Here is a 24,384-nt window from a genome sequence, read left to right as displayed (position 1 = left end):
ATCTAATTCCTGTTTTTATTCATGTTCAACTGGCATCCATGTTCCTTCCAAAAATGGCAACATGTGTCGGCATGTATAAGAAGGAAGACTTTTGAAAAAGGCTTACTATTTAACTGCGCTGGGTTCCATATCTTAAGGGGTTATCCACAATTTTTTAATGGTCTCCCCTTCGTGTGATTAAGCATTTTAACAGTGACAATGTTAAAAATATTTCTACTGGGCCAGAGCTGTGTTCTCTGTTGTAATTACGTTGCAGGCACTTCCTAGATCACGTGCCGTACATATGGTACATGATTCTAGCCCAGTTACGACCCATGATGCATGTGGCTTGTGCCTGTGCAATCAGCGGCCTCGGGCACTGACTTTTCAAAGCGCCCGGGGCTGCCTTAATGCACAGAAGCAACCCACTTACATAGTGGATTGTAACCAGTCTAGGATCAGGTTCCGAATGCACGACACATGATCCAGGAATTGATCCATGTAATTACACTAGGGAGTGTAGCGCTGGCCTGATAGGAATATTTTCAACATTATAACAGTTTGTGTCTTATCACATGAAAAGACGACCATAAAAAAAAAAAAATGTGGATAACCCCTTTAAATATGTTCTCTAATTTCCTCTGAATTTTTTTATCTGCTACTCTGGAAGTTTCTCCCATCTGCTCACAGGTTCTTTGGACCTCAGCCAGAGTGGCCATTCGGTCCTTGATCATCTCTCTTACCAAGGTCCTTCTCTGCCGATTACTTAGCTTGCGGGGGCGGCCAGCTCTTGGAAGGGTCCTGGTTTTTCCAAACTTCTTACGTTTAAGAATTATGGAGGCCACTGTGCTCTTGAGAACTTTCAATGTAGCAGAAATGTATTTGTACCCTTTCCCTTATCTCTGCCTCCACACCATCCTGTCTTTGAGCTCTACACACAATTTTTTTTTCTCCTCATGGTTTTTGCTCTGATATGTATTGTCAGCTACAATATCTTATTGTCACGGCACGGTGTGGGTAGTAAACTCCACACTGAACACAGGAGGGAAGGGAAAAGGTACTAGGCATGGAAACAAGAGAAAGGGGAAAGGTCACCACCTAGAGAATCCCTAAACCGAGCCCTGACTACTATCAGTATGAACAGACCTTGATGGTAGTAATGTTCATACGCAGGAACCTAGAGCCCTATCTGACCCTAAAGGGCCCTGGAAGTACGCGGACGAGCAGGAGAACCAAACACCATCAGTTCCACAACCAGAAGGGAGCTATCAACCGCATGATCGGTGAGACTAGACTAAATAGAGGAGTTGGAATGACCACTTAAGCTACACCTGAGACAAGAGGTGTGGTCATAACCAGCAACAACACAGAAACAAGTGAAACCAAAGAGGCTGTCAGATCACATCACGTGCAGCCAGTCTCTTAGATCCTCTGACCCCTGTCACGAGAGAGATTGTGACACTTATATAGACAGGGTGTGTCTTTCCAAATCATGTCCAATCAACTGAATTTAAGCCGAGGGAAACTTATTAAGGTGTAGAAACATCTCAAAGATGATCCAGAGATATGGGACATCCCTAGAGCTGAATTTTGTCCATGCGAAAATTTAGTTTCTCCGTCTTATAAATTCTGTTTTTGCTTTCTCATTATAGGGTATTGAGTGTAGATTAACATAACAAAATGTGAAAAAAGTGAAATGGTCTGAAGACTTTCTGAATGCATTGTATATACAGTTTACAGGTGAAACTCTAAAAATTAGAATATCGTGCAAAGTTAATTTATTTCAGTAATGCAACTTAAAAGGTGAAACTAACATATGACATAGACTCGTTACATGCAAAGCGAGATATTTCAAGCCTTTATTTGTTATAATTTGGATGATTATGGCTTAAAGCTTATGAAACCCCAAAGTCACAATTTTGAGGTATCCTTTGCTCAGGGGGTATGGATTCATTAGCTGACTAGAGTGTGACACTTTGAGCCTAGACTATTGAACTCCTTTTATGTTGCATTACTGAAATAAATGAATTTTTCAAGTTTCACCTATATATGTGGCGCGTTTCATTGACTGGCGCATTGTGTACCACCATGTTAGAGACTTCAGCAGATAATATTATGGAAATATGCCGTGAGTATCCGAATGGGGTCAGCTGCAAAAAAAAAAACAGTATCCATTCTGATGGTGACTGGGGCTCCCAGATGTTGGATCCCCTAGCAGTATGCCATCAGTCTATGAGATGGAAATGCTCCTTGAACCTAATAGCTTTGCTGATTTACATAGCTATGTGTGACTCCTTGTGAAAAATCTGTCACACCGTGAAAGCTTGTTTCATCAAATTCGGTGTCTATTACCATACTAACATTGGGTGTCCAGTTTCTAATCTTTATATGAACAATATTAACAACCGGTCAGAAGGTTGGAACAAGGGTACTTTCACACTAGCGTTTTTTTATTTTCCGGCATAGAGTTCCGTCCTAGGGGCTCAATACCGGAAAAGAACTGATCAGTTTTATCCTAATGCATTCTGAATGGAGAGAAATCCGTTCAGGATACATCAGGATGTCTTCACTTCAGTCTTCTTGACTGTTCAGGACGGAGATAATACCGCAGCATGCGATTTTATCTCCGGCCAAGAAAACTGAACACTTGCCTGAATTTTTTTCTATAGGGAATGTAAATCCGGCATTAAAAATACCGCAATGCTGGATCCGTGCTTCCGGTCTGCGCATTTAAAAATGTGAAAAAAATAATAATATAGAAACGGATCCGTTTGTCCGTATAACAAACAGACGGATCCGTTCTTGCAATGCATTTGTGAGACGGATCCGCATCTGGATCCGTCTACAAATGCTGTCCATTTGCATGCAGATTGTCGGCGATGGAGCTGCTTGCCGGATCACTCTGCCGCAAGTGTGAAAGTAGCCTTACTGATGGTTTTTATTTGACAGGATTTTTTAAATTAATAACGATTACCCAAAATTATTGAAATCATTTGATCGAAAATGCCTTCAAGACATAACTTTTCTTCCACGTGAACATTGCAGTCAACATACTGAAAACCCTCACACGTGTTGTTCATGTGTGTCTTCTCTTGTAAATGACATGATCACTGTCTTTTGTGTTCTTACAATATCTTTCATATGGTGGCAGAAACAATTAGAGACTCTTCTGGTTTATATTTTGAAAACATGAATTTTTTATATTACACTATTTTCCCAAACACACTGCAAAAGAGTTCTTCATTGTGGTGCCATATAACAAGGCACCCTCTTGTTGAATATGCTATTTGCCTTTGATTGTGTCTCCGTGGTCAGGTCAGATCCATGACACCACCTGGTCATTTGCCCTTTCTGGTTTTTTTTTTTTTGCAGTTAGTGTACTTTCACACTCGCGGCAGAGGATTCCAGCTGGCAGTTCCGTCACCAGAACTGCCTGCTGGACCCGGCATACTGATGGCATTTGTCAGTCGGATCCGGATTCGTCTGACAAATGCATTGAAATACAGGATCCGTCTCTCTGGTGTCATCCGGAAAAACAGACCCGGTTTTCATTTTTTTGCATCTTTAAAGGTCTGCGCATGCGCAGACTGGAAAGCTGGATCCATTTTGCCGGAACACTCAATGCCGGATCCGGCCCTAATACACCTCACTATAAATAAATGCCGGATCCGGCATTCCGGCAAGTGATCAGTATTTTTGGCCAGAGAGAAAACTGCAGCATGCTGCGGTATTTTCTCTGCCCAAAAAACGTAAAAGGGATCATTTAGAATGCATTAGGATAAAGATCAGTTTTTTTTCCAGTATTCAGCCCCTAGGACGGAACTCAATACTGGAAAACAAAAACGCTAGTGTGAAAGTACCCTTATATGAATGTTTAGTGTATTTAACAAGTTTCCAAAATGTAACTTACTTACTAGTTATGAGGATCAACTATATGAAAATTAACAATTTCTGTGAAATATGATCTGAACACTGGAATGTGTAAATAACACCAAAATAAGTAAATTCCTCTTAAACTGGGACTGGGAAGGTAGTTTTTTTTTTATTCACTTATTTCTCTAAACCACTTTGGAACTGGCACCATTTTTAGTTGTGGTTCTGGAGAAGAAGTGCTTCCAAGCGGGGCTTCATACACACCGTATTTTTGGTGAACGTTTAAAATAATACCTTTTTACAAAACGCCATTTATGAATTTCACAAAATTCAGTATGGATTATAGGGCATTTTCAAATGTGTATCATGCCATATATGTTGCATATATTTTTCTGGAATTTGCCATGTATTGCACCCTGTGCAACGCTTGTGGATTTTGCCATGAATTAGGTGTGATATCCGCAGCAGAAGTTTTCTGCCATTCTGAACATACCCTTAAGTTCCTTTTACATGCACAGATTCCCTTCCCATAATGAGCACTGATTGGCCATACATTGTAGCTTAATTTAAAGAGGTTGTCCAGTTTTCTGATATTAATGAGGGACACAGCACACATGAGAGCGCTGCGTCCTCTTCCATGTTTACCTGTACAATGTCGACCTTTGTAGAGGTGATGCAGTGTAATTACAGCTTTTTCATCCTATTGGAATTAAAGGGACAAAAAAAAGCTGTAATTATACTGCAGTGCCGCTTCAATTTCGATGGCTTACAGGTAAACATTGAAGAGGAAGCCATTAAAGCACAAGCACTGTGACCCATTCTAACAACTGATTGCTTGGAGTCGGACACCCAGCCAATGTGATATTGATGACCTATCCTGAGGATAGATAATATCAGAAAACCATTCAACCCCTTCAAACAAAGCAATCATTGTGCATGCAAAATGTATGGAGATGAATGATCTTTAATAGGATAGCTTATCCCCCATTCACTTTGCAGATTCCATCAGGAAAAACATACAAAAAAAGTCCTGCATGCTGAAAAAAAAAGCAGACACCCGAAACCAAACTGACCCGATTAGAGTCAATGGGATCCTTTTGGCTGTTTGTTACAGTTACATGTTGCAGCACACACTTTGGCTCTGTTTTAAGGAGCAGAGCAACGAAAATAACAGAACAGCGGAAATGACTAGCGCAGATATGAACCTAGCCTCAGCAATATAACTTTACTTACCCAAATAACGTACAAGTAGACAAAAAAGCCTTCCTAAGTCTCTCGATGCCTGTCGCTGTAGTGTGTTGTACTACATGCACCGTCCTATCCCTTCATACTCAGAGCGGTGTGCAAGATCTGGGATCACGCCTAAAGAACAAACCGCATGTTATTAAGTGAAACAAATAAAAATCTAAGCCATTTCTCTTTAATTTTCAATGTTAAAACAGCTGTTCTCTGACCTTTTTATGATTTGCCAATTGTTTATTTCCCTTGCTCCAGCAGACAATGTAGAACACCTGCAAATGTTAATGTATTGTTGAGCTGTGTCATTTCTTAACCATCTAATATTGTACCTTTTTTCCAGGCTGACCGTGTTTTTGTTTTATGATGTCATATACTTATTGTACATTGCATGTCCTGCTAGGATTACTGATGTAAGCCTTCACTCCCTTTAAATCACCCGGTAAACAGTATAATTAGAGGGCTCGTTAGAAGGTAAACACCTCCGAATTGGTTCTTTCCTTTCTAACAGGTGGTTATTGTTTATGGTATCCTTTTGTAGCACTCGTGGAAATCTCCCTCATATACCTGGTCGTATGTGCTGTCACTTCATTTAGTCGAGGCAAGTAGCAGAACTAGGTTAAACTCGAAACTGAGACCCTTTTCACAGCATGTTTTTTTAATTCTTGACTGTACGTGTAATTTGTGGTTGATAATTTTTCCCACACCGTTTCTATTTTGTTTAAAGTGTATATCAGTTTACAATCGCAAATTACTCTACAGAAAAAGTTTTACACGAGCTCTTCTAGTAAAGAATGTCATCTTTGGAGATTGAACCTTTAGTTTTGTCCAGCCGGAGGGAGTACTTCTTTGTCTATGAAGAAAACTATGGGAACAGCTTTTCACCATATTTTTTTCTGAACCAAAGTGTAAAATGAAACAATGGATCCCGCTTTCATCAGATCGCTGAGATGTCCTAGTAATGCAGTCTATATATATATCTATGCCATCAGGTGGTTTGGGGGATCCGTTTTTTACATGAGTGCAGGTTCCAGGTATGGGACCCCCATCTATCAGAAATGTATGACATATCTACAGCTGGAAATAATTCCTTAAATGTTTAAAAGGGCCTGCCTAGTCTTTAAGTTAATTATCATTATCCTGCTAGCCCTAGAAGAAGTTGATTGAAATTAGACCCATTCACATGGTAGTTATCAGGAGCGATCCGTTAGCTCCCAATAACAGCTCGTCAGAGGACCTGTGAATTGTATGAGGACAAGCTATCTATTGCTGCTGTGATCGCTTGTCCCTATACCGATTTGTTGTTTCCTGGAAGCAGTTCACTGTTGGCATAGGTCAATCTGCTGTCCAGAAACAAAGCTTAGGTGTCAGCATCAACAATGCTTTCACATTGCGATTGAGCGTTTGCTTGTTCATCAGCTGATGGGCTGCACCTTTACATCGGCCAGTTATTGGGGAGACAAATGCTGGAAATTCACATTTCCCTCAATATCGTGACTTTACAGTACCACCAAAATGTCCCTGTGGATAATGAGACAAATGGCATTATTTCTCGGGAACTGACAAAACTGAATTTGGCTGGTAGAAAATCAGATCACTGGCAGAATTTTTTTCCCCAAGCTAATTTTATACAGTGAAGGAACTCATAGATATTTACATTTATGATCAGTGGTGCGTCAAGTAGTCATTTTTGCACTATATAAAGTAAGGCAATTTTCACAATAGCGTTTTGCCTTTCCGTTTTTTCGGGGATCCGTTCAGGGCTCTCAAAAGCGATCCAAAACGGATCGGTTTTACCCTAATGCATTCTGAATGGAAAAGGATCCGCTCAGAATGCATCAGTTTGCATCCGATCAGTCACCATTCCGCTCTGGAGGCGGACAGCAAAACGCTGCCTGCAGCGTTTTGCTGTCCGCCTTACGAAGCGGAGCCAAACTGATCCGTCCTGGCATTGTAAGTCAATGGGGACGGATCCGTTTTCTCTGACACAATCTGGCACAATAGAAAGTGTCATGGCTATATAAGACATAATACAACCGGATCCGTTCATGACAGATGCATGCAGTTGTATTATATTAACGGAAGCGTTTTTGCAGATCCATGACGGATCCTCAAAAAAAACGCTAGTGTAAAAGTAGCCTATGTCAGGGTGGTCTTGCCATATTAAACTTCAAAAATGGAAGGCTTTTATGACTATAGACACCTATGGTATAGTCCTATCATATGGCATAAATGTCTGAGTTCCACATACAGTATACGGAGTACAGGGGTCCACTGAGCTCTGTCCTGTCTTTTGAGATGGCCATTCGTTTACTTGGCTGTTCTCTCCCATAGACCTTTACAGCTGAGGTGTGATTTGGGTAGAGAAACCCCCATTCTCGTGATAAGTGAATGTTCAAGGGAGGGAACCTGCACCTAACAGACACTTATGACATATCATGAAGAAAATCCATAATTCTTTATAGCTAGAATACAGCTTTATATGGCTGTGGATGGATACAGAATTCTAAACTGTCCCTGGAAGTGGAATGTGCTGGAGGAGGGGTAATGTTATGGAGGTATTTTCCCACTATAGTTTAAGCTTAATGTTACAGCATACAAACATGTTAGACAATGATGTGCTTCTGTCACAGTTTCCCCTTTGCAAAGAAAGAAGTCCACAAAGTTTGTGTGGAGAAATTCAAGAGGCCTGACCAGAGCTCTATATTGGAACACCGATTGTGAGCCACATCTTCTCAACAGCATCGGTGCTGATCTCACAAATATTCTGCTGGATGAGAACTAATTCCCATAGACACACTCACAGAAGAGTAGAAGCTCATATGACAGGCCACATCTATGTGACCTTGGAATTATTTTCCCCTCCTGTATAGAAAAGTGCAGCCAATGAAAAATAAAAGTATACCACCCTGTATTTTTTTTCTTTTTTTTTTGTTATATCATGTAGGCATTGGCGAACGTAAGGCACCAAATATGCATTAAAGTGACCTAGAACTCCAGTGTTTCCATTCAGTGCGCACATAAACTGCATTTGTTTACATTCAGTGCAAAATACCTAAAATGTCAGAATCCTATCCATAAAGACAACAACAAAAATACCAAAACCTGGAAGTAAATCCACTACTATGCTAAAATGTGCATGTATGTCCTTTCCTTTATTTTGACTACAAAACACATGTTGCAAGAACCAAAATCATCATGTATTAAACAAAAAAATGTTGTAAATAGTTCTGACTTGATATACCAGTTAGTCACGGCATTAAACTTGTATTTGTGCGTAATTAGCCTGTAATTAAGTGCGTTACTTCCTTTTGCGTGAAGTGTAAAGTCTCTGGGTGTAAGTTTTTGTATACAAGACGAGGAGATTATGATCACAGTATCTGAGTACTGTTGTGCTGTATTCTAGCAAGCTTCCAGGTTAGAGCCCAGATGTAATGCCTGGGACTCAACCTACAGACATTGTGTGGCCGCTTATTTGTATCGCTGACATATGCCATTCCTATTCTATCCGACTTCTCCTTTACATTGCCCTTTAGAGAATAGACATGTTTTACTGACGTGTTTGGAACAACAATGATAGGCAAGTCTTGTCTGAAGTTTTCAAACGTGTTTCGATTTTCATTGCAATCTATTCTTTTTCAGTCTCAGTATATGATGTACAAGGAAGCAATTTAGTGATTATGTTATTATCGAGGTGGAGCAAACAAGTGCCAGTAACTACCGCTCCACCTCAGCTTCCCTTTCTATATACTTTGCTATATGTATTATCTTCTTTCACCAGCTGGATTACCCAAGTAGCCTTTTCTTATTCTTATGTATAGTACTGTGAGGAAAACAGGAAGGAACATGTTGGAAGGGTAAATCTGAAAAATGGCAGTACAATAGCGGTACACATGGAACTGCCTACACAAGAATAAGTGGATTGGCCTGCCGCAGCAAGATCTAGATCTCGTATTTGGTTGCTGTGGGCAGCTGCTCCACTTTTCCCTAGCGCTAGTTTTAATAACTGTCCTCAGTGTCTGCATGCAGCTAGAGTTTTGCGGTAATAATTCTCTCTCTCCTACTATATTTACAGGCAATCAGTGAGCGTCCTTTTGTGCAAAAGCTATTTCGGCCATTTGCCAATGATGGAAAGCCTCATACGCTTGGTGATTTAATAAAGGAAGTTTGTCCTGCAGCAGTTACACCTGAAGGTACAAGTTTAGACAATCCTCTAACACTGAGGGTACATTCACACGTGGTGAATAAGTCCCAGATTTGTGCGGCAAATTCACAGCGTTGCCCAGTACCGGCAAATTGGATGAGATTTTAAGAACTCTCATCCCCCCGCCGCACAAAAAATCAACGGCGTAAATTGACCTGCAGTATGTCCATTTATGCTGTAGATCTCCACCAGGGATTTCACCCTTTAAAATGGAGAGGATGAAATTCATAGCCACTTCCGCAGCAAAATGCATTCTGCGGATCTGCTGCAAAATCAGCAACAGACTTTTCCGCTGTATTTTCCATCCCGTGTGGACGTACCCTTACAATTTGAAATTTTTTGCATAGTTACTTTCATGTCTATTTGTATTTCTATACTTTTGCTTTTATAGAGCATATACATATAGAGCATTACAGAAGATGAAAAAACAGTGCTCTATGTGAAATGGCCATAAATAACAAGTATTGTAGACCCGAAGGAAGAAGATTTACCTAGTAGAGTTTATGGTGTTAACTGTATGATGCATATATTGAATTAAAGGGCACCTTTATAGAGTTATTTAATGCTTAATGCCCTTATTTTTTTTATTTTCCTTAGGCCTCATGCACACGACTGTTGTTTCATTCCGTGTCCGTTGTTCCGTTTTTCGTGATTTTCTGCGGACCCATTGACTTTCAATGGTATAGTGTATTACTGTACAGCAGCGGAGGCATGATGCGCACGGCGTCATAGCAACCAATGACGCCATGCGCTCATGCTGTCAGGAGGAATCCCGGCCGGGTTTCCACGGTCCGCTCTCGGCCGTGGAATACGGCCGTGTGCATGAGGCCAAAGCAATATGCTCTAAGTATACTCCCTACTTTAGACCAGACAACCTGCACCAGGTCGAGCACAATTGTTCATGTTTAGAACAGAAGGCACAATTCTGTGTCAGATCCATCTCATGACTCCCACCACCTGCACATAAATGGACCCCATTGACTCAGTTGCTATTGTTACCCTTCGAAATCACAGAATCTGTGACATTTCTCAGACACAGACATGAACATAGAGTAGTCTAATAGATGCAGATGTAAGTGAAGGCCCTGTCTCCATAAACTTTTATTATTGCACACCTATTATTTTTTATTACTTTTAATTTTCAAGTTGTGGTAAAGTTAATTAAATAGAGATTATTATTAGTTGAGCATGATCCTAGAAAGTGGCGTCCCCGCTTGTTTTTGCAAGGGAAGTAGTTACCTGTTCAAAGCATTGAGTGTACCTCTCCTTGAAGAATATGGTCACATTAAAGGGGTTGTTCAGGTTTGGAGAGCCCTTCTTCTCCCAACCCCATGATTCCAGACATCCATACTTACCAGCTCCTTGACGCTGGGTTCTGGCTCCTTAGGTTGTTCAGGTTTGGAGGCCTTTCAGTCTGACTTCACCCCCCCCCCCTCCCCCCCCCCCCCCCTCTTCCAACATGCAGAGTGAAGAATACCTGCTCCCCACGCTGGCTTCTGGCTTCTTTTGTACTCTGCTGCCACTGACACACCCCGATCCCGGGTTGCCAACCAGAATTTTTCTTTTTTTCTGCACAACTTGTCCCAAAATCACGGACATCCAACATTCTTTTATGGACAAATCGGAAAACATAATAAACGATAAAGATTATAAGTAATGCATGTCTATAGCTCAATATATAGATAAAAACTTGTTACCAGCATTTACTGTGAGCTGTAAAATGATGATAATCAACACCAAAATAATCTAGTCAAGTACCACCGGGCTGAAAAAAATCACGGACACGTCACCTATTTTTACAGACTATCCAGAAATTTCTGGATGGTTGCCAACTCTGCTCTGATTCCGCTTGTCAACATCCAGTTTGATTGGGGAGGGTTCACATGTGCCACTGCAGCCAATGACTTGCCGCAGTAGTGACGTGTCCCTCACATTAAAGGGGTTATCCAATTACTCAAAACTCCCCCCACATCTGCCGGGCCCTTTACCGGTAACATACTTACCCCGCTCTCGGCACCGCTCCTGGTCCCCACACCACCACTGCTGCTTCTCCCTGCACACGGATGAAAACATCCGGTGTTGGGGGAGGAAGGGCAGCCAATGGCAGGCGGGGACGAGCCCCCTAGCGTCACCCACGATACTTTAAGGAAAATAGGAGACTTTCTGATAGGCTGCTTCAAGTACTTAATATGTATACATTACTTAGTATCTGAGGTGCATGCTTCTTGCAGTGTAAAATCAAAGTCTCTTAAAAACAATCTGTTCACCCTTTATTTACGCTCTTTAAGTATCACTTGGTATGGCAGCACGCATAGAGGAGGGGTAATGAGTGAGTGCCTGTGAAGACACCTGTCTGGGGTCTGACATAAGGGAAACCACAGACACTTAGGCATCTAAAGCTTACAAAACATTGAAACTTTATAGAAGAAAGCAATGTGCAGGGGATAAAGCTTGGCTTTTCTTGTCAATAATTGACAGGCTATAGGGGTGGAGCAAAGGAGAAGTAAAACAGAGACAAGGTACCTGCAGATTCATGTGTATGAAAAGGCAGCTATTATAGACGTCTCTTTGAAGATTTAGAACAGGTAAGATATTCCTCTTTGGCAGATGAAAGAAGGCTTTTATTATCCGCTCTGTTTGAAGATCTGAATATTATCACCTCCTTTAATTTCTTGCCTAGCAGTGACCCTCTTTTGTTTTGTATGTGTTTAATCTCTCATGTGTTACTATGTTTAGGCCAACACTGGTTAGTACATAAGTAAAAGGATTGTAATTAACCATTTTACTGTGTGGCTTATTGGATATTATACCTAAAGAACAATCATGAGTAAATATGGTATCTATTTATAACGTTATTAAAACAGGTTTGGTTTTTCCTATACTTCTAGACAAACCAGTAGGGGTTCACTCAGCTTTCCAAGAATCCTGAACAATAGATCTGTCTTTTTCTGTAGTTAATTATTGGTGCAAAGGCACAGGAAGTACCACTCCATGACACTAGGCCCATTTTTCTGTGGGAGCTGGGATTTTTTTTTCTATAAACATTTTGCAAATACCAAAACAGAACTCCAAATTATTTCATATCACAGTACATAGACTGACTTTAAATGGGTTGTCCCACAAAAAATATGCATCATTTTTCAAACCAGCACCTCAATCTGAATTCCTTTTTTAATTGCATGTAATTAAAAATGTAGTAAAGCCACTGAGGTATTCAAAAATAAATGTATCAGTATAGCTCCACCTGCTGTTTGTTCTTTTCGTCATCTCTCTGTCCACCTCTCTGAGGTGGACGCACATGCTCAATTCTAACATTCAACTGCCACCAGCCATCTCGTCTGTCAGACGCTGTGATTGTCATAGAACATGCCTCCTGAGCAAGAGTGCACAGTCTAAACTGCCATTTAGCAATAAAGAAGGTGAGATACATGGATTTTTCTAGCTTTGTTAGAAAGAGATTGCCATGTACTATATGATGTCTAATTTTCATATTTTATATTAATCCTGGAATAACCTCTTTAACCCCTTAAGGATGAACACGGCACATGTACAGCAGAAACCCGGGGTTTAAAGATGCCATCTGCTCAGAAGCTGAGCGGGATGCATAGCCTCCTGTTTTCTGCTGTTTTGAACAGGAGACACCCGGAGGCATTGTTCATAATTTGCACCTGAGCGGTGAAGTCTCGGGACTGCTGCAGTTCCAGGGCCCAAAAGCCTCCCCGTGCCTGCTGAAGATCTAGGGAGCCATTGGGTTGCTAGGACAGCCTCTGGTCATCTGAAGGCTTGTTGTAACGAATCTCCCATAGATTGCAATGTTAAATCATTGCAGTCTACGAGTGAAGTGATCAGGTGATTACATGTTCAAGTCCCCAAGGAAAACTTACCGTAATAAAAAATAAAGAAATATTAAATTTTTATTGTTTTCCAAAACGCCCGAAGTATTAATATATGAACATATTTATCCTGTACTGTAAACGTCATAATTGAAAAAAAATCAAAGTTTCCAAGTTGCCATTTTTTTCTTTTTCACCTCCCAAAAAATGTAATAAAAAGTCATACACACCCCAAAATGGTATGAATAAATACAGAAATTGAACCCTAACACAGCTCTGTAGACATAAATATGTAAAGAAAATAAATAAAAAAAGTTAACGTTTTTATTTTTTATAAATGTGGTATCGCTGTAATTGTACTGACCTGGAAAATGAAATTAACATCTTAGTTTTCCCACTTTCCCTTCATTTACAATATTTTCCGCTGCATGCAATATTACATGGTGATATTAGAAAGTACAACTTGTCCCGCAAAATACAAGCCCTCAGCTATGTGAACAAAAAAAAAAAGTTATATAAATATAAAGTTATGGCTTCGGGAAAGCAGAGACTAAAAGAACTAAAAGAAAATGTAAAATTCGCCTGGTCCTTAAGGTGGTGGAGCACGATAGGGCATCAATATCTGATCAATGGGGGTCTGACACCCATATCCCTTGCTGATCAGCTGTTTGAAGAGGAGGCGGTGATCTTTTCAACAACTGCCTCCTCTTCACTAAACTGTCCTAGAAGTTGCAGAGGTACAGTGTAATGACAAGTACTGGCTCTATTCACTTGAAGAGAGGATATAACGCGTAGTGTAATGAAGAGGAAGCAGCGCTCCCATGGAACACCACTTCCTCATCAGATGATTGACGGGGGTGCCGGGTGTCAGATCCCCTACGATCAGATATTGATGACCTATCCTGATAGGTGATCAATATGCATTGGCTGTACAACCCTTTTAAGGGTTTAAGTTATCACTTATTGTATCTATAAGATGAGGTATAAGACACGTATTTGTGACCAGCATAATTCTATATAATCCTTGTGCATATCTCTAAAGTTAAGTCCCCAAGTAGGGGCAGGCAATTGTGCCATTGTATTACAGATGAAAGAGAAAGAAAAGAGGCAAGGTGGAGTCGGGGGCTGCGAAGTTGAATATATTTGTTGTCATCAAGTTCACTAGGAACAAAATTCTAATACTGCTGTACGGCCTCTGTGCTGTGTTTAGGCTTTAAAGTGAGGCTCCCTCTTTGCAGTTATAAAAAATGATGGGGCATTGCATAAATCGTCAGGACACGTTGTAATAATATCTATAACGCTTGCCCCATAGACCTGTTATAGGAATGTAATCTACAGTATTACTTTAGAGCCTGTAGTTTGCAGGCCATTGACAAGCTAAATTCTGAATTTAATAGTTCTGCTGATTTGTTCCAAGTTTCCAAATGGGCCCCATGTAGTGATGATGCTTTGATTTGCAGATGTCATACAGAATAATTAAGAAAAATGTCACTATAAACTGCTTGGTGTAGCCCTTTTTTATATTCGGATACTCCTCTGTAGAAGCAGAAGAAACTGTACAGGAGTGATTAACTAATATGGCTTGTCCTTTGACCCAAACAGCATAGTTCAGTATACTTAATCCAGGATATAGGCATCAATTTCTTTGGTAGGTTTGACTTTGCAAAGCTGAAAACATTTTTTAGATTCCAGAGGTGCACATTACTGAGAATTTATTGGTGTCCATTTACAATTCAGGCAAATTCTGGCTTTACATGTTACAGGAAAATCTAACCATTTAATGCGCATGGATGTGTTCCAACTACCCCCAAGAGCTTTGTGCCTGGAGGCAGTTTATTGCCCTCTCCCCATTAAATATACTTGCATGCATGTGTATGGAGGATTTTGGAGGAACAGTTGTCAGTCCGATGAATGTTTGGCCAAGAGCTAGTGTAACTGAATGGGCAAAGTAACATTTGCATCATAAAGATATACTGTTCATTCATTAATGTGTTCTGTTTACAACCACATAAAATAGAATATGAGAACAAGTTATTCTCTGCCATCATTGGATAATTTCTGAGACTTATCCCCAGGATAAGTCATCAGTATGTGATCGGTGGTGGTTTGACAACCGGAACCCCTGCCGATTGGCTGTTCGAGCCGTGCTCCTGTGAGCTCCCTGCTTTTCCTAGGCCAGTGACGACACGTTAATCAGTCCCGCGGCCTAGGAGCAGCTCAGCCTCATATAAGTGAATGGAGCTGAGCTGCAATACCAAGCACAGCCACTATACAATGTACAGCGCTGTGCTTGGTGAGCACGTAGAAGGCAGCAGCGCTCACAGGCGCGCCAGTGCCTTCTTGAACAGATGATCGGTGAGGGTCCTGGGTGTTGGACTCCCACCAATCAAATACTTATGACCTATCCTGAGGATAGGTCATCAGTATTAAAGTCTTGGAAAACCCTTTTAAAGTGTTGGCAAACTGTAATGAATGTTTCAGAAAATGATAGAAGGTGGAATTTGAGAGCAGTTATGACTTTGAATCTCAGGGAGGAAATTGCCCCTGTCTGAGACTCTTTTCTTTTAATACTTCACACAAAGGGACTGTCTGTAATCCAGGCTTCACCTGAGCCAGGTAATGGTTTCTGTTGATGACATCAGTAAGGTCACTGAATACCAGAAATATTCCAAATAACTTTGTCTATCTTTCTTACTTGGCAGTGTCATTGCGTTTGTTTGCTGGTGGATAAAAGTACAAATGTAGCATTCAAGATTTGGGAACACCAATAGAGCTTTGCATTTTTTCTTGTACATTTTATGGTCAAGCTAAAGGTCACTAGGTTATATAATTTAAGTGTTCAATGTGTATGGAAGGAACATTGATTGATGATTACCGATATTTCTAATCCACTTGGGTATCATCTTTGATAAGTAAGGTTCCAACAGTTAGATCGATCATTGTTAAAAATTGTCATATGGAGCATTACATTTTATATCTCAAATTCAAATATGAACCTCACTGTCACTTGCTCCTCACCTGCAAGCTACAAACGGTCAGGTTTTTAGTTTTTTTGGTGAATATTTACAGTAGCAGCTTTAAGCCTCATTCACACGTCTGTGTCCTTGCTCAAATTTGTGAAAAGCTGGTCAGTAATGCCTCCATGAAGATGTCCGTGAAGGATCCGTGTGTCTGTTTTTTTGTATCCACGTGTCATCCGTGTTTCACAGACACTCTGCAGCAAAAAAAAAATATGAAACACCGATGGCATCCAGGTTGCATCCGTGGTTTTCACTGACCTATAGACTATAATGGGCGTGATGGATCTGTGAGCACAGACAAAAAAAGAGCATGCTTCCGTACTAGACCCACGGACCGTGCTAAAACACGCTACTTGTTTTTTGTTTGGTTTTTGTCACATCCGCAGTTGTAAACAGTGGCTTTACTGTTTGCTGCACATTCATATTACAGTGGATAGCTAGCTTCACCCACCTGTCCATTTGGCATTGCATGTCCCCATTCTTCATTTTAATGTTCAGACTCTCTGGAAGCGTCCTGCTCCATTTATTCATATGCAGTCTCCAGTCATATGCTTTACTTACAAAGAGCTTAGCACCTGCGCAGTAAATGTGATGATGTAAGATGGGACTGGAGAAAGCGGACTCTGTGCAGGATGCACAGTAAAATGAAGGGCAGGAGCGCACAGTTCCCAATGGATGAGTGACCCTGGGTTCACACCTGAGCATTTTACAGCGCGTTCCCACGCGCTGTAAAACGCTCAACAGGGAGAAACCAATGCTTCCCTATGGGAATGGTTCTCACCTGTGCGTTTTACAGCACGTACGATCGCGCTGTAAAACGCCCGACGCTCCAAAAAAGTTCTTGAGCTTCTTTGGGGTGCTTTGTCGCGCATTCCCGTACATAGACTTTCGGGAACACGCGACAATGGGCGTTCGCTTGTCTCTGTATGCGCGATTGTAAACGCCGGTACAATCGCGCATACAGAGCGCTCCATCGCGAACGCTCAGGTGTGAACCCAGGGTGAGTGAAGCTAGCCATCCCATGTATGACATCATATGAATATGCCGCCAACTTCACAGCCACTGTTCAGTGGGACACTAAATGACAAACCGTAAAGAAACATAAAATGAGACAAAAGTGACCAACCCATAGGCCTCTTTCTACGGGGTCACGGGTGAGGGCCGGATGCGTTCAGAGTGCATTGCGCGTAACCCGCGCGAGTAGGCACGCAATTTCAGTCAGTTTTGTCTGCAATTGCATTCCATTGTTCATGTCTGCGAAGGTTCTCATTTATCCATGTCATGGTATATCAGTAAAGAGTAAATCAAGGCAACTGGACGTACTCGTACTGTAGATTTCTTGAAAACGTTTCACTCGTTCTTCCAACAAGCTTTCTCAAGAACAGTCACTCAGAATTGAGAGAGCTTGTTGGAAGAACGAGTGAAACGTTTTCAAGAAATCTACAGTAAGTCCAGTTGCCTTGATTTATTCTTTACAGATATTCCATTGTTAATTTTTTTCCACGCGAGTGCAATGCGTTTTGCACGCACGTGAGAAAAAACTGAATGTGGTACCCAGACCCGAACCCGGACTTCTTCACTGAAGTTCGGGTTTTGTGTTCTGTAGATTTTATTATTTTTCATTATAACATGGTTATAATGGAAAATAATAGCATTCTTTAATACAGAATGCAAAGTCTAATGTCAATTGAGGGTTAAAAAATAATAAGAACATTACTTACCTCATCCACTTGATTGCGCAGCCGGGATCCTTTTCTTTGTTCTTCTTATAGGACCAGCAAAAGGACCTTCTCTGACGTCATCGTGCTCGCTACATGGGTCCCAACTTTTATCTCATAAGGCATATAGAGGGTAACTACATCTAACCGAAATACCCCTTTAACCACAACAAAATCAGCAACTTGTGCTGCTTTGGACATATGCTACGAAGCAGCACATGTTTTTGATTGTATTGTCTTTTTTCTATAGGAGGTGACCTACTTCTAACAGACACTTCATTCAGACTAGGACATATCATACGTTTTTATTTTCCTTTATTGTGTTTTTAGGCGCTAACCACAGCACACCTTGAAGATGTAGCTTTGTCAGGGGCTGTTTGTGCTGTCTGTCTACATATACACATCCGCACACAAAGATATGCAAAGGTCAAACTAAATATTTCAGGCCAATTACTATTAAGCTGCTTGAATATACAGGTCCTGCTATTGCCAGATTGTTGTAGCTTTGTATATCGATAATTTTGTGGTGCATTATACAGGTGAAACTCGAAAAACTAGAATATTGTGCAAAAGTTCATTTATTTCAGTAATGCAACTTAAAATTAGAATTTTGTGAAAAGATTCAATATTCTAGGCTCAAAGTGTCACCCTCTAGTCAGCTAATTCATCCATACCCCCTGAGCAAAGGGTACCTGAGATTGTGACTTTGGGGTTTCATAAGCTGTAAGCCATAATCATCCAAATTATAACAAATAAAGGCTTGAAATATCTCGCTTTGCATGTAACGAGTCTATCTCATATGTTAGTTTCATCTTTTAAGTTGCATTACTGAAATAAATAAACTTTGCACAACATTAACATTTTTCGAGTTTCACCTGTATATAGAACTGATGCAAATTTTCATTTCGCTGTCATTTGTACTGTTATGTGCATTTTTCTTGTTGACAAAACATTTATGCAAAATGAGGGATCTGGATATTGACAACCTCCGGCCCACTTATGAGGATAAAGATGGTTTTCAATGCAGAGCTCGGCCTGCATGTGTAGGCACTATCAGTCAAAAAATAGAATGCTACCTGTTTTCTTGCTTAAAATTTTGATTACAGTGATCACACCGAGAATTGAAAACATTATCGCTTACGAGTGATCATCACTAACACTGGTTAGTGATGATCTGGCAGTGTAAATGTACCGCAGATTACCCGATGAACGAGCAAAACGCTCATTCATTGGGTAATTGGATCGTTTGTGCAGCACAATAATCCTTGTTTGGCAGTGGCAGATGGTGCTGTGTAACCACGAACTGCTGCCGGGAAATGACGAGACCGTATGGGAAAGAGCTATGGCATTTGCGATTGCTCCTCCCCATACTCTTGAGGAGATCGCTGCATGTAAATGCATCAGTCTCCTCCACCAGTGAACATCAGATTGTCGAGAAGGAACCGCTTCCCGACAATCTGCTTGTAAAGGGACCATTACACAGCTTCTTTTTAACAAGGAATGATACTCTATTGTTCTCAAAACCAGTGCAAGTGGACATGTTATAAGGACAGTTTGTGGACTCCTATGGCTTTTTAAAACTGTATAATACTGTATATACTTACTAACATATATTGTTTATGTTAGTGATGGTAGATTCCAATTCGTCTTAATTCAACGAATCTGAATCTTTTGTGTGTGTACATTAAATATAATGAGTTCCCGATCGCCGTATTCAATATGTATTTCCCCTGATGAGGCCGAATGAGCAAGGACATTAGTAATGCAAGACTAATGTAGTCTCGCACATGCGCAGTTACTGTAAGTAGTGGCACATGCCATACTGTATTAAAGAACAAATCCGAATTCGGATTTGTTATGGATTGCACTGCAATCAACGAATCTGTATTTGGATTAGTTCTTTAAAGGGGTTGCCCGAGTTATGAAAAAAACAAAAATATATATAGCACTGTAAATCTGGTGGACAGCAATATACAACTAAGCCAAGCAAGTTTTAGGCAAAAAAAAATGATATGTCCTAATTTCCCTGGTTCTCTTCTGGCCCTTTGTTTATCTGCAGTAACAACAATCTCTGCCCCTCCCCCTGCTCTGCTAAGTGCGTGAATACAAGTGCTGCCCTGAATGACATGTCTGCCTGCTGGGAGACTCAGTAGCATGTTATATGTGTAGTACTACAAGTCCCATCTGTACAATGACACACATAATCTTCTCCCTACCTGTTGTTGTGCAATGCTCTGCAGATCTCCTCCAGTCTGTCAGCTGCTGAAGGGGTTAATGTTTTCCCTGAAGAATACAGGGAGAGAGCAGACAGCAGTGCAGGGGGGCGTGGCCAGCACAGTGACGTCTCGTGCACAGGCACAAATCTGCTCTCTCAGGCTTGTGCACAAAACATCATCAGAGCAGAGAGAGAAGCTGACATCACAGGTCATGTGACCCTTGGTGAGATTTGAGAACGGGGCCACTACAGATGAAGGAAATGCATGGTAAAGCCTTTACATTTGATTAGTTAGAAAAATACAAAGAACAAAAAAAATAACCTGGACAACCCCTTTAATACAGTTTGTTCAATATCCTATTCTCTAAATAAAACCAGAATACTCTTTAAGGGAAAAGCCAATTTAGTTGTATAAAAGGCAGTTATATCATTTACTAATGTGAGCCAGGAGGTTTATTTTTTGGACAAATTAAAAATTTCCTTGTAGCCATTTGGGGTTATAATGTGGTTGACCCCAATTATGGATTCACTTATATTGTTATTCCATAGCATTTACATGGGCTTCATGGTCTATATTTGTAAGTAATTTAATGTCCCTATATCCTATTAACGTGTCAGTTACATGTTTCAGACATAACAATTTATCATTTTGTAAGGTTAGCAGAATTACCAAATGCCAGTGAAAAAGTTAATACTGTAAGTAGTTTTTGTAAGACTCAACCAAGAAAGAAATATGTTATTAGGTGTACCACATTATTGACTGATGGAACAACCACTGCTGGGCAGTCATCCAGTGTATTCAGCCTAGAGGTTTCACAAAGAATCTAGTGTGAGCTTCTAACACATTGACAGCACCTTATTGCCAGCTCCTTCTATGAATGCATGTATTTGCTTGTTTTACAAGCTCAATATACAAGGTGCAGACCGCGCCATCCAATATCAGGTTATGGGTAAATGCATACATAAGACATTTACATTGGGAGATCCTCCTGATGAAAGCATTAAATGGACACTGCTGAATGCAGAAAATCCTGATTTAAAGGAGACAATTGATATGTCTGCTCTTCAGAATCTCTGCACTCACTGAAAAACTAAAACTATGAATTATAAAGTCTTTTTCACACTGATGATGTGATGAAGAGGGCATCCGATTGAGCAACACCGATATGTTCTGGAGGAGAGCTATTTTGTCTGTTGTACAGGTGATAATCTTGTAGGTATTAGACTACCTCACAACAATACTTGAATGATGTAGTGAGGACAGCACAGCACAGCTCAGCTTTTAGTGTAAAATCATTTTATATTGTGCTAAGCATTATGCTACTATGTCTGTTTGGGACAGAGGTAGGCCTGCAGACCACCAGCTGCCATGTTTCATGGAAATGTATATTATTGTACACAGTATTGAGGCTAGGAGAGCATAGGAAGCTCACCTAGGACTCTGATCAGAACCTTTTGTAGGACATTAAAGGGAATGTCTCAACAGAAAATAACCTATTCTTTAAATAATGTTTGTATGTTAAACATGTTTTTTTAATAATTGTTGGCGCTGTTATTTTTAATTTCCCATGTCCATATCTGTATTTAAACAAAAAACATAAAATCCTTCAGTTTCCACACTTGTCACTAAGCCTAATAATAGCAATCACTTTTTGTTCTGTACAGATCATTTTACTGCAGTTATCAGCTTGTCATTCCAAGCAGGATTGGAATGACAGATATCATCTATGTAAAGATAACGCCGGATCCAACAGTCACAATAGGTGATATCATAGCTTGTCGGCTCCCTCCTGACCTCTGCACAGATCACAGCGCATGCCTAGAAAACTCGCCCATAGACGTCAGTGATTGTGTCTATAGCCCATGCTGCTGCTGTGAAGCAATTCTCTAAATGTTCCGTAAATACTGATCAGGCAAGATGGCAGCCCCCATAATAATGTTCAGTAAATAGAATAAAAAAAAGGATACCTGTTACGATCTGATTTAACTAGCAAAAAAAAAAGTTGGTGATACATTCCCTTTAAATGTAGGCGGAGAATTGGGGGGGGGGGGGGCGCGTTTGGATCAGTGCTCATGAGTGTGGGAGAACATCATAGTAATGTTTTGGTGGTGAGCTCAGAACAAACTGACAATTAGGGATGGAGTGAAAACTGGATGTTTTTCTCTTATTTTATTCATTCTTTCCTTCATAATATACTTAAAGGGGTTGTCTGGGTTCAGCTCTTTAAATGTGTTTAATCTCAGCATGTAATATTTAGAAGAATTGTTGTATATCATATATAATTAGAATTTAAATAAATATAATAATGTATTTCTATCTATTTGACTTAAAAGTCTGCTTCTGCCAGGTGGTTTAAAGGGCATCTGTCAGCAGATTTGTACTGATAAATAGGTTGGACAACCCCTATAAGTAGTTGGCAGATTCATACCGCATCTTGTTGTAAAGATGTATTGTGAGTACCCTATAAAGTTTGATTTTTAATAAATGTATTATCTGTTTCTGTAATAGCTTTTGTGTAATATAAAGAGCATCCTGTATCTGTAGAAGCTCTGAAAAATGTGTGCGGTGTGTCAGTTATCCATATTCTTATATATCTACACTATTATTTTCTATAGTATAATATCATTGAGAAATGTCAAGTTCCTTATAAATGATGTAAGTACAGCTTTCTTTAGTACTGATGACTTATTTTATTTTTAGCCAACAACTTGTATTCAACAGAATTTCCAGCTAAATGTAGGTAGGAATGAATGCTGTCAGCATCCATATTAAAGGGATATTCTGATTGCATCAAGTTGTGGTTAGGGGATAACTATTAGATCAGTAGGGGTCTGACCGCCAGGGCCTTCCGAAATGAATGGAGTGGGAAGTAGAGTATGCGCACTGCACTCCATTGTTCTGTATTGAACTGCTAGAGATAACTGAGTACAAGCAATTAGCTAGTTCTTCCATTTCCATAGAGATAAATGAAGCAACATGCTCGACTTTCTGCTAAGCCCCCCCTTCCTGTATATAATCCAGATGATGTATCAGTTGATTGATGCAGGTACAGCTTAAAGGGAATCTGTCAGCATGAAAATGCAGTGTAATCTGAAGGCAGCATGTTATAGAGCAGGAGGAGCTGAGCAGATTAATATATAGGTTTATGGGAAAAGAGTCAGCAAAACTTGTAATTTATACGTTTATATCCATGCTCATTCTGGGCTTTTACGGCAAGGAGGCGGTCCTATCAGTGACTGACAGCTACCTCTGTATACACAGTCATAGAGGGAAGGCTGTCAGTCACTGATAGGACCGCCGCCTTGTCTTCAGTCAGTGACTGACAGCGATCTCTGTATACACAGTCATAGAGAGAAGGCTGTCAGTCACTGATAGGACCGTCTACATGACTTCAGTCAGTGACTGACAGCGATCTCTGTATACACAGTCATAGAGGGAAGGCTGTCAGTCACTGATAGGACCGTCTCCATGTCTTCAGTCAGTGACTGACAGCTATCTCTGTATACACAGTCATAGAGGGAAGGCTGTCAGTCACTGATGGGGCCGTCTCCTGGTCTTCAGTCAGTGACTGACAGCGATCTCTGTATACACAGTCATAGAGGGAAGGCTGTCAGTCACTGGGCTGTCTCCTTGTCTTCAGTCAGTGACTGACAGCTACCTCTGTATACACAGTCATAGAGGGAAGGCTGTCAGTCACTGGGCCGTCTCCTCGTCTTCAGTCAGTTACTGACAGCTATCTCTGTATACACAGTCATAGAGGGAAGGCTGTCAGTCACTGATAGGACCGTCTCCATGTCTTCAGTCAGTGACTGACAGCTATCTCTGTATACACAGTCATAGAGGGAAGGCTGTCAGTCACTGATAGGACCGTCTCCATGTCTTCAGTCAGTGACTGACAGCTATCTCTGTATACACAGTCATAGAGGGAAGGCTGTCAGTCACTGATAGGGCCGTCTCCTTGTCTTTAGTCAGTGACTGACAGCTATCTCTGTATACACAGCCATAGATGGAAGGCTGTCAGTCACTGATAGGACCGTCTCCATGTCTTCAGTCAGTGACTGACAGCTATCTCTGTATACACAGTCATAGAGGGAAGGCTGTCAGTCACTGATAGGACCGTCTCCTTGTCTTCACTCAGTGACTGACAGCTACCTCTGTATACACAGTCATAGAGGGAAGGCTGTCAGTCACTGATAGGACCGTCTCCTTGTCTTCACTCAGTGATTGACAGCTACCTCTGTATACACAGTCATAGAGGGAAGGCTGTCAGTCACTGATAGGACCGTCTCCATGTCTTCAGTCAGT

The 24,384-nt window shown here is 40.7% G+C and overlaps 1 protein-coding gene across 3 annotated transcripts in view; it reads left to right on the top strand.

Annotated features, from left to right (window-relative positions):
* ATG5 (autophagy related 5) overlaps nt 1–24,384 on the top strand; it is a 152,293-nt gene that overhangs the window by 106,729 nt on the left and 21,180 nt on the right. For all 3 annotated transcript variants that reach the window (XM_044289697.1, XM_044289695.1, XM_044289696.1), the window contains exon 7: nt 9,164–9,281. In XM_044289697.1, the coding sequence (XP_044145632.1) occupies nt 9,164–9,281 (118 nt within the window). The remainder of the gene's footprint in view (nt 1–9,163; nt 9,282–24,384) is intronic.

This window comes from Bufo gargarizans, chromosome 4 (assembly GCF_014858855.1).
Source record: "Bufo gargarizans isolate SCDJY-AF-19 chromosome 4, ASM1485885v1, whole genome shotgun sequence".
Taxonomy (NCBI): domain Eukaryota; kingdom Metazoa; phylum Chordata; class Amphibia; order Anura; family Bufonidae; genus Bufo; species Bufo gargarizans.
The sequence above is the reverse complement of the archived record's forward strand: the minus strand, read 5'-3'. Positions and strand labels throughout refer to the sequence as shown.